The sequence below is a fragment of the Elaeis guineensis genome, chromosome 6, assembly GCF_000442705.2.
Source record: "Elaeis guineensis isolate ETL-2024a chromosome 6, EG11, whole genome shotgun sequence".
Classification (NCBI taxonomy): domain Eukaryota; kingdom Viridiplantae; phylum Streptophyta; class Magnoliopsida; order Arecales; family Arecaceae; genus Elaeis; species Elaeis guineensis.
This window is the reverse complement of record NC_025998.2, coordinates 3,828,611-3,840,184: the sequence shown is the minus strand read 5'-3', so window position 1 is coordinate 3,840,184 and position 11,574 is coordinate 3,828,611. Positions and strand designations below refer to the sequence as shown.

At 38.5% G+C, this 11,574-nt stretch overlaps 1 protein-coding gene across 1 annotated transcript; it reads right to left on the bottom strand.

Moving 5' to 3' along the window:
* Positions 1 to 201: 201 nt before the first annotated feature.
* On the bottom strand, positions 202 to 10,313 carry LOC105047587 (nuclear transcription factor Y subunit B-4). Its single transcript, XM_010926576.4, has 6 exons — positions 10,093 to 10,313; positions 9,715 to 9,953; positions 9,503 to 9,632; positions 9,357 to 9,362; positions 9,138 to 9,215; positions 202 to 1,060 (listed from the first exon to the last, which is right to left on the bottom strand). Exons 2-6 carry the CDS (start codon positions 9,945 to 9,947, stop codon positions 1,046 to 1,048), a joined length of 462 nt encoding a protein of 153 aa, XP_010924878.1. The 5' UTR covers positions 9,948 to 9,953; positions 10,093 to 10,313; the 3' UTR covers positions 202 to 1,045.
* Between the last annotated feature and the right edge of the window lie 1,261 nt (positions 10,314 to 11,574).

The window sequence follows — 11,574 nt, the reverse complement described above, 5'->3', positions numbered from 1 at the left end:
CATAAACTTTTACAAGAAATAAATAATCATATTAGCATGTTAATGGCTTTATGTACACCTTCTACTCAATAGTAACTTCAGTTTTCTGGCCACAGAAGCATACTTTCAGCATCCCTATTTGTATCCGTATCAGCCTAAACCACATATGGATATGAATTTTTCATCCAAATAATATCCATTTCTGCATTTGGATTTGGAAAGAAATAGAAATATACTGATATCTGATCTGCATTCAATCCATTTTCAGCTCAAATTCATACATACACAGGCAAGTGACTTTCATAAACTGCGAACTGAAAAATTTCAACGTAAACCATGCTTGGAAAAACAAATAGCTGCTAGACCTAAATTTAAGCACCTTTCTTGTTCTAGCATTTGTCACTGAACTCCTGCAGCAAAAGATTTACCATAAAAGCAAAGCAGCAAATCCCAAAATGAGTTTGAAAACTTAATTGCAGCGGAAACTCTTGCTGTCTTCATTCTGATGTTCTGATTAGTTTGTTTCCCTGCTAAATGAAAAGAAACTAGGCACTGAATCAGAAAATCTGCATCCAATAGTAATTTAGACCGTAATAATAGACATTTGCAGAATTCTAATGACATTCTAGAAAATCCAAATCACTCTTGGACGTATACTGCAATAACATTTATCATTCAGCACAACTGTGGCTTCAATTCTTCCAGGAAATTGTGAAATCTAAGCTCCAGTTGTCATAACAGTCTGCTCTGAGAAATTTGGTCAGATGAGAACGGTGGAGAAGATAAGTCAGTTAGCCTCACCCCACCCACCCTTATCCAAAGGTTTTGGAACTAACAAAGTTAAGATCAAGTTGTACGCTGATATTAAAACCCATCAGACCACAGCCAGGAAACCAGCTGGGACCAGACACTGACAAGTCACCATTAAGATGACCAGGTAAGATAAAACAGGAAACTAGAGAGAAGTATAAGCAGCAGCTAGAATCAATAAACTATCCTTAGTGCCGGAAACATGTATGGAACAGCATAATGAACTATCATTCCCCTGCATCCAGCAAATCCAATGCTAAATAGCTTTACACTGCAACAAAAGAAAACAATGATCAATTGTCATCTCCAGTCTATAGTAAAAAAACTTAAAATTAAATAATTGTTAAATGTCTTTAGGAGGTAAAGACTGAGGTATACATCAAGATTATGCTATGAGAAAAAATGAAAGTAAATGCACATGCGAGAAGTAATGAGATCTGAATGATCAGTCAATTAAATTATAAACCAGCACACCAGCAAGGGAGATTGGCAAAGTAAAAAGAATTTTGAAGCAGCTGATTTATAAAAGGGTGCACCTGAGCTTTACCCTAATGGGAGGAGAAACCTAAATAGCAGCATGACAAGACGGGTACCATTTCATCACAGATGTCACAGAAGAAGAGCTTCTGTATGAATAAAGTACTGCAAGACCTAAAGTAAATGCACAAAAGATTGGCAAAGTAAAAAGAATTTTCACGTAACTGATTTATATAAGGGTGCACCTGAGCCTTACCCCAATGGGAGTAGAAACCTAAATAGCAGCATGACAAGACAGGTACCATTTCATCACAGATGTCACATAAGAAGAGCTTCTGTATGAATAAAGTACTGCAAGACCTAAAGTAAATGCACAAAAAAAAGAGGTGAAGGGCTAGTTCAAGACATACCTCCATTAGCAAATACTTAGCTCGCAAGAACACTGCTCAAGAACTGGAAAACTAAGTGGGTCATGAATTTCCATCGCACATATTTTGGACACAATAATAATACCCAAAATATTTAGATGCAATATCTGGGTTTTAACAGTGATATCTTCCATTCTCAAGGAGTGGGAAGATATTTCTCAAGCTTATGTTTAAGTGTTCATGCCAGGTGATCTTAGATCCTTATAGCTATTGTGTCAGCTGAAGGTACGCCCCTAACCACAACCATTATACAGCCTTTTCCCCACTATTTGGCCCAGCTTTATGAATCATCATTCACCAAGTATTCCTATTTAGGGCCCCCTCCATATCATTCCCAAGTCAGGGAACATCCTAATCAATGCACATATCAAATTTGGATCCATTTCCTAGTTATTGACATTTTTTCAACCGGCTGTCAACCATATGTCAACTGATTAAGGAGATTTGATCTTTGGATCAACAATGTATGCATTGAAAGAGAGAAGGAATCTAAAACAAAATCAAGATATGCAGAATAAGGGGACCCTAAAAGAGTCTGTAGCTGAGAATAAAGATGATCGAAACAAAATGAAGTTATTTGGACTAAGAAACCATGGGTACAGAGGCAAAAGAAAAAAATAAGATAGAAGTAACTTTAAGTTTCAAGCTGCAGACAAGGCACAACCAACTTAAACAACATAGTGGGGTCACAGGCCATAGTCTCAGACCTTTTAGGAATATAGTAGAGATCACATGTGCAATGAATCTCATCAGAGGCCCAAGGGAATTTGCTCAAGGTAACACTATGAAGCAAGTTAATCCTAGAAGCAATGACAATCAGAAGTTGAATACGTGTAATTTCAAAACTTTTGCAGAATCATCAGCCACAACTTTTTAGTTACAGTCAACAATACCGGTCTCGGATATACCTCACTGAAACAGAACATCAAAATTCGAATTTATTTAGGGATGCAGCAGACTAGAAAATTAGAATTGTTTTGCATACAAATCAAAGGACAGACACAAAATCCCTGGTATCCTTTATGTGATTTTTTTTTTTTATAATCCATAGTTTTTAGGTAAAAGTTTTTATCTGAAGTTCTCATTCTTCATTCTATTATTTCATATACCACAACAAATATTATGGTACCTACCAAAGATTTTGTTACCATCCACTGGTACAACGTGTCATGGTTGGATGATCTTCATCCAACATGGATCAAATTCAATGGTCAACAAATACCATATATAAAAGACAAGTATTTGGCAATAGCTATAAGATCACCAGAACAGTGCATCCAAAAGCAACCATTAAGGGCCTGTTTTGGAAATCCAGTGGGATTGTGCTGGATTTCCCATAGGATCATGCATTAAACTGCGCTGGATTTCCCATAGGATCATGCATTACACGGTCTATTTAAGACCCATATCAACCTAATCCCTCTCCAGCCCAAATCCTATGAGGGGGAAAAAAAGTCCTATGGACCTCCATAGGTGTTTTTTTCATCTTGCAGTCCAACAAGCCCATAGATGGGACTTAGGTCGAAACTAGGACGGAACTTTAGAAACAACACACTCGGCAGGCTAACAGGCCCAATTCCTATAGGAAAATCCAGCCCAATTCTGCTGGGTTTCTGAAATAGGCCCTAAGAGTACAAAAATTTCTTTTAAGCACAGCTTCTTTAGCCCATGAACCTGCATGGCATGCCAAATTGTATCACATATGAAAGTATGGCAGGAGATAACAAGTTAGAAGCAATAAGCTTATCCTTTATGAGGTTGCTATGATATAACGACCGAAACCCGACCAGGCATGTCGCTTAGATGGCCTTGAGTGTTTAAGGAATCAAACAGAAAGTGGTGCCTTAGGATCTGTTTTGACAGCTTTAAGGGTCAGGAGTCCAGTGAGAACTCAAATAACAGGATTAGTCAAAGAAGATTTTTGTGGACGTTATAATTTGAGGAAACAATTGACCATAACTTAAATGTGATCAGCCCTAGGGTTGAAAATAAAATGTCAATTTAAGTGAAAGAGGAGACAGATTGCCTATGTGCAAGTATGTCTTACAGTAGTTAAGAACAAACTGCTTGTCTTTTGGTTGCTTGGTTATATGATAGACACCCCTCTCCAATTATGGACAGTACTCAAATAAGCAGACAGGGTTTCTGAAAGCCTACCATTTTAATATATTGAACCAAAATACTTGTTACTTTTAGTATATTGGGTTTCTTGCTAGTTTTAATATATCGGATTATTTGCTAACCTTAATATATATGGTTACTTGCTAATAGTCAATGCTCCTAGGTATTGGGGACACTAAGCAGTTTGCCATCATTATGGGCTACAGTTCCAGCTGATGTCATCCTTCCTCAAGATCTTCCACCCTCTCAGCAATGTGAATTCCAACTCCATATAGGTTCCCATGTTAACCTTAGAGCAACTGTTCCCTTTTATGGAGGAATCTTCCAAAGTGCAGAATATGTAAGTTGACAAAAAAATTGAAGGCGAAGTCCCTACTATTACATATCCAACATACACATATGACCTAGTGATCAATGATGCTTCTCTAAAATTTTATAATCCCTTATGATACATGCATAGATCCAAAAGAATGTTTCAGAGGTCTTCGGGCCTAAGCAGCATTCTAACCTAACTAGAGAAAGACAATGTCCTTTTAAACCTTAACCAGATAGTTACCCTCTTTTGCTAGCATTTTCCTTCCAGACACCTTCAAATGGACCTTAAATTATCATTCTTATCAGGTCTGGCCATTTTCCAATCTTGGCATACCCTATCCTAGAGATCAATGCACCAGCCAAAGATTAGCAGACACTGGATAATTTGCCATCTAGAAAGTGGGCACTATCTAGGCATAAACATTCCATCTCAACCATTGAAATTCTCATGAATCCAAAGCAAAATTAACTGTGGCGGCATTTTTAATAAGCTCGATAAAGCAAATGATAAGCAACCCAAGGGCAAATCAAGATTCCATGAAGTCCGTACATTAAATCAAAATTCTATTATGCAAATTGGTGACACGTACACCTAGTCATATCCACAGTCAAAGGATATCAGCTTACAGTGTGGCAAGGAGCAGTACATCAGGGAAAAAGGCATCCTAGGGCACTGACTCTGATGTAACCCGTGCAAGAAGGGGCAAATGATCCATCCAGCCTACTTGAACAGTCTTGCAGAAGCTGATAGACAGAAGTTGGAACTGGAAGAATTGAAGTGGAGAACTAGAAACCATCCATTGGGGACTGCACAAAGAGGATTCGCAGGACCTTGGATCCACTCCCAACTGATGTTGAGCAGATCTTGTTCTAGATATCTGAGGACAAGAAGAGCAGTTGTATGGCCTGTAGTGATTCCACCCTAGGGCAACAAATTGATAGCACGATACACCTTCATATGTGCTCCGAGTTTTCTGATGTTGCCACTACATATATGTTGGAACATCCTTCTATTATTGTAGTTTGCACTCATGTGACAGCCCTTATTTCGTTGTAGCCAATATGGGCTACTGCTATTTCTGATGGACATGTGGCACTGCAGCATGTTGATATATTTATGCTTATTGGATTACTATTTCTAGAATACTTCCATAAGTTATTATATTATTTGCCAATGTTCATTCTATTTGTGGATTAATCATCTATTTATCTGTTATTGTTTGACTATTAACCAGAAGCTTTGTTGTCCTGGGATGGATATGGATTTCTTGTCAACCATCATAGACACATGGTGCAGGGATGGAGATGACAACTGACTATGGGATGTGACTTTTGAATTGTTATTCCCTGTCCCTGTCATGCCAGCACATTTTGAGAGGTTGCCATGTTGAATGAGGCTGTTCATGGGACATGCTCATATAGGACATCCTTAATGATCATCCACATTGTGGATACAACTATTTTAGGATGACCACCATTATATTCTATGCACTATGTGACAAATTTGTGTCCAGAGGCTGGATAACCGATAGGAAGCATGTCACTGCTTACGAGCAGCTAGCCATCTTCCTTTCAGCATAGATCACTAGTTCATGAATCTGGTGCTCATTGAGACCTTCCAGCACTCTGGAGAGACAATCGGTTACCACTTCAACCATGTGCTGAAGGCTATAAAGCATCTCTAGTATGAGTATATAGTCCCCCAAACAGCAATGTGCCTTAGCACACTCGCATCCATGACAACCCAAACTTCTACCCTGCCTTCAAGGTAAATCATGTGCCAAAAAATGATGAGAACTGCTTTGATTCACAATATTAAACTGCTGTACATTCCCCCCTTGCAGAACTGCATAGGATGCACCGATGGTAACCACATCCTGACCTCTGACCAGGTTATCTGAACAGAGAAGGCTGAACCTCACACAACATCATAGCATCCTGCTCATTAGATCATACATTCTTATATGTTGCCATGGGTTGTGAGAAATGTGCTAAAATGAGGGTCTCATGACAGGCCTTGATAAATCAAGGATTTGTGGTACTTGAAGGTTACTTAAGCCACAGCTTAATGAGCAAGACTTGCACTTGAATCATATGTGAAGTATGTCTTAAACAAGTTTTATTGCATCATATGTGCAGGGAAAGTTTACCTGGTTAATGCAGGGTATGCAAACATCGACAAGTTCCTAACTCCCTGTTGCAACTTTAAGTATCACATTAACGAGTACCCTAGAGTTGGGAACCAGTCAACACAGGTTCCCTGTGAACTGCTTCAACAACCAACATGCACCACTATAAAATGTCCTAGAGAAGTCATTTGGAATATTTAAGCACCAGTTTAAGATATTTGAGATGACCGCACCCTACAAGTTAAGGATGTAATGTGATATTGTTATAACCTGTTTTGTCATGCATAGCTTCATTCGTTGCCACCAGGGCAAAAATAGGTACTTCAAAATGAGGTTTAACCCACCACTCCTGGATGAAGATGTTAGTGATCTTGAGGACCGTGACATCTCGGTAGGCACATACAAGCACGCCAGAGCATTTGTCTAGAGACATGGGAGGGGCTGAGCAGTCAGGCGATATGCTGTTCAACCAGCCACCATTCCTGTATTGCTCTTTTTTTTCTTTCATCGTGCATGTCTTCTTTGTTACAATATTAACTGTTTATGACAAGGAACCAACCAGTGCACTCCAAAGAGGACACCATGTGGTGCTCATCGGCCATGTTTGGAGGATATAAAAGATGTGGCCCCAGTGTTAGCGGCAGGTCAGTGGCCATTGGTATGCTCTATGTGCGAAATTCAAACACTCGAGGAAGCCACTCATGCTTATCACACCATCATGTTTGGCATCACCACTCCCTAGAAAAGCCAATTTGTGGTAGTCCACCTCCTGCACTTATCATGACATTGCACCTGTCCTCCTGTTACACACCGCATTATACATATGATGGTCCGTGTCTTCCTGCTTGGCATGGTTCTTCTTATCTTCCAGCTTCTTGCATGATGACCTAGCTATTTATACTACTTTATTAGAAACGTTGTGTTGAGTTACAGGTGTACCCCACAAGTCAAATACTATATAGATAGTTTGCAAGGTTCCCATCATAGTACCTAGGGTGGATGGTCTATACTTTATTATATCTTCCTTTATACTCACATGTATACGTGATACGATCAGTTTTTTCACATGATCATAGTTTCTGTTACATGATACTTTGCAGGTTGATAGCATATGTATGTCTACATGTGCTCGCCAAAATTTCAGCATGCTGTTATCAACATTACCTCATCCTAGCTAGAAAGAATCCAATGCTTAAATAGTCACTTTTATACAAGTGAGAGCTGATGGCAATATTATCAAAGCCGGGCAACCATATGGTCATATGTGGCCAATCCAAGAGAAAGGGGGTGGCTGGAAGGTGTTTGCAAGACTGGCTATATCTCCCCAAGGCAATACTCCTATGTAGCCATTTTTGGCATAAAAAGTGCAGGCCAACTTTGTCCCCCCCAAAAATAAGTCCCTAGGCCCAAACATCATGCAGTGGATGAATTGGAGTGTGTACGGTAGGCATCACAATACTGCCACATGGCAATATACATCCATACAACCATTTCTACATAAACAATATATGGGCAATTGTGACCAAACTATATTCTACAAATTCATGAGGCACAGGCGAGGGGGCATGGTTGGCGGTTGTTGCACCCACATTCAATCTCACCTCGTTATGCTTGACCATTTTTCACAAATGGTGTAAGGGCAGTTTTGTCCTAACCAAAAAAAAAAAAAAAAACAATTATCCCCTCAAATTCTTCCTTCAACCAAACAATATCATAATAGAATAACCTCCAAACTTACCCATCCAACCAAACACACAAAAAACTTATTCCACCAAATGGTCTTATATTATAGATCAAGGAAAAAATATATAATGAGCATGGAATAAAAATTTCATATTGATCCAAAACAATCCATATGCTCCCATTTTCAATAAGATTCCAGCTAAAAGCATGCATGTACTGAAACATACTCCATACTTATCCGGATAACTTTTCCTCATTCGTCCATCCAACCAAATAGGAAAACCTTATTCCAACAAATCAGGGACCACATATAGAATGAGCATTGGCTAAAAATTTCATATAGATCCTAATCGATCCATATGCTTCCATTTTCAATAAGATTCCAGCTAGATGCATGCATGTACAAAAATACACTCCATACTTATTTGGATAACTTTTTCTCATTCATCCAAAATCTATTCCGTAACCAAACACTACCTTCGAGAATTAAGCCATAAATATCAATGGCAAGTCAACGAGCTATTTCAGGTTTTGATTTCTGTATCAATAACAGGTTGTGGAAATGTACAAACATCCCATTATGGCATCACAAATTAAGATAAAATGGCTGTAAAATCATCATGATCAAAATATGAACACTCTCATCTAACAGTAATGCAAAATCCAATTGCAGCATGTCACAGAATACTACAAATTCAAGTTCTATGGATTATCTAAAGAATAATAACTATGACACTTACAAGATCATAATAAAGGTTTCTTAGAATTTAGAATTAGTCTTCTGCATATCTAGTGAAACCCTAAAGACCTGTTCAAATAATAATCCAAGGCTATGCATTCAATATTAACACTCAAGGAAAGCATAACATGCAATACAGTGAAACATGGAATTTCATATTTAGCAAGCAATAATGCAATGCAGTACTCCAGTTACCTGTATGTAGAGTATTACAGAGCAAAAACATATAATCCCAGAAATGCATTCTCAAAATATATGCTCAAGTATTGTACCAAAGCAGAGCAAAACAGGTTCCAAAGTGGTAAGTATAACTTCGCAACAGTCACAGTACCAATCCCCGTAGCAATGAAGAAGTGTAACTACAACATGAGCATTAACTCTAGACCTTTCTCAGTTAACCTAAAAGTAAAAAGGAAAAACAACCACAGAGAGGGAGGAAAGCAGCGACCCACCTACCGAAGCCCCAGGATCCCCATTAATTGCACCATCTTTCTTTCCAGATTGATCTGCAGAACGTGAACCCCTGCTGTCCCCCTTTAAAATTTCACAGATTCAATAGACATAAAAGAACAAAACCAAACCGATTAATTTCCCTGACAGAAGCTAATTCCGTACAAAGAGAGGGGATAAAATAGAGAAGAAATAGATAAGATAAATGACGGCAAAAGGAAATACCTCCATCTTCAGCACCAACAAAAGTGCGCGCATGCCCCAACAGGATTAGATTCAAGGAAAAGAATTAAGCCATGCGTAAGTCCAACCGACCAATATAACCAACTCACGGGTACAGAAATTCAGAGAAAGAAGAGAAGGAAGATCACCTCTCTATAGAGCTGCAGATAGAGCTTGAGTGGCTCCACGTAATCCTCAAAGCCCAGCGTCCCCATCGCCCACAGCAGATCATCTCCATTGATCGTCTTCCTCTTCTCCCTCTGGCACTTATCACTCGCCCTGCCCCAAAACCCGAGAATTCATAACCAACAGAAACAGATCACAGAAAGAGACGAGGAGAGCGGGGAAGAACGGCACCGACTCGCTGGTGATGAAGCTGATGAACTCGGAGACGCATTCCTGGACGGACTCCTTAGCGTCCTTGGCGATCTTGCCGTTCTCCGGTATCGCCTTCCTCATGATCCTCCCGATGTTGGCGATCGGAAGGAACCGATCCTGCTCCCTCGCGCCGCCACCGCCCCCGCCTCCCGGAGGCCCACCGTGCTCGCCGGAATGCCCGCTCTCCGGCGTCCCCGGAGCGCCGGACTCCGCCATGGGACCCTAGACCACAACCCTCGCCGCTCGTGAGACCCAAACCCTAAACCTAGCTCCATTGGGACTAGAGAGAGAGCAGGGAAGAGCGCGGGCGGGCTTCTTTTAATATAAAAACACTGGGTGGGGGTATGGATCGGAGACTTACCTCGAAGGGTTAAAGTGGGAGGAGAGAAAGGGACGGAGAAGAGAGAGATCGGTAGGGGAGGGATGGATCGACGGACGTGAGAGCGGGATCGCAGGCTTCTCCGACGGATCACTGCCGTTGGTTTCGACTGCCGCTAGGAGACGTTCATCAGCGGAAGGAGAGCTCCCCCACTGCACCCGGTCCCAGACTCGGTGACTCTCTCCGTGTCTCGGTTGAATGGATGGATGGTTGATTGGTTTATAAAAGCAAGAGACTGGGGAATAGGGTGGTAGGCCGGTGGTTGCAGGTACATCTTAGGCCGTGAAAGTGTGAATGCGGTACACCGTCAGCGATCCATGTGAAGGGTATGAATTTGGACTGGAGTTAGGTGCAAGAACAGCAAGATGTTTTATAGGAGCAGAGGTGACCGAACTGGAAAAGAGAGCCTGGATAACATGGTAGTTTATATTATGATTGAGGAGGAAAAAAAAAATAATAAATAAATAAAATATATATATATATCAAAAATGCCTAAGGCTCGTACCGACATCCTCATTGCGATACGAAGAATATTTAATTTATCATTTGACTAGCCAGTTCTTCTTCGAGAGTTTTTTTCTCAAATAATACGAAAAAAAATTTTTTTACCAAAATATATCAAAACGAAACTTATTTACCAAACTAATGCAAAAGAGAAAAACACCATTTTGAATGGCGTTTTTTCCCTTCCACGTCAGCCCCTATTTCCACGCTGGCATCGTCCGAAAATAAAAAAAAAATAAAAAAACGCCATTTGGAATGGCGTCTTTAAAAACGCCATTTTGAATGGCGTTTTTAAAAACACCATTCAAAATGGCGTTTTTCAATTTTCCCCCCGAAAAAAATCGTGGGAAAATAGAAAATTTTTTTTTTTAAACTTTGGAATTAGTAAATAAATTAAAAAATTAATTTGGATTGAAATATAAAATATAAAGATTTTAATTTGTAATTAATTTAAAAAATTAATAAAAAAAAATTATCATAGAAAATAAAAAAAAGAGAAAGAAATATGAAAGAAATGAAAATATTATTTCAAATTACTTTCGGAAATTAAAATTAATTTATTTTAAAAAGATTCAAAAAATTTTTAAGAAGAGGGTTAAAAATTTTATAAAAACATAAAGAATTGAAAAAAATAGAAATTATAATTGAAATTGAATAACAAAGTTTATAATTTTTAATTTTAAGAAATAAGAATTATAATTGTAAATGAAATTAAAAATTTTATTGTAAATAACTAAATAAATTTAAATATAAATTTTAAGTATTTTTTAAATAAAAAAAAAAATACTAATAGAATATAAAAAAGATAAAAGTGGAAAAAAATTAAAATTAAAATTTAAAAATATAGAAATTATAAAGTAGATTAGAAAAAATATATCATAAAATAATAAAATTAAATTGAATTAATTACAATTTTTTTGTTAGGGTATTTTATAAATGTGACTTAAAAAAAGTAAATTT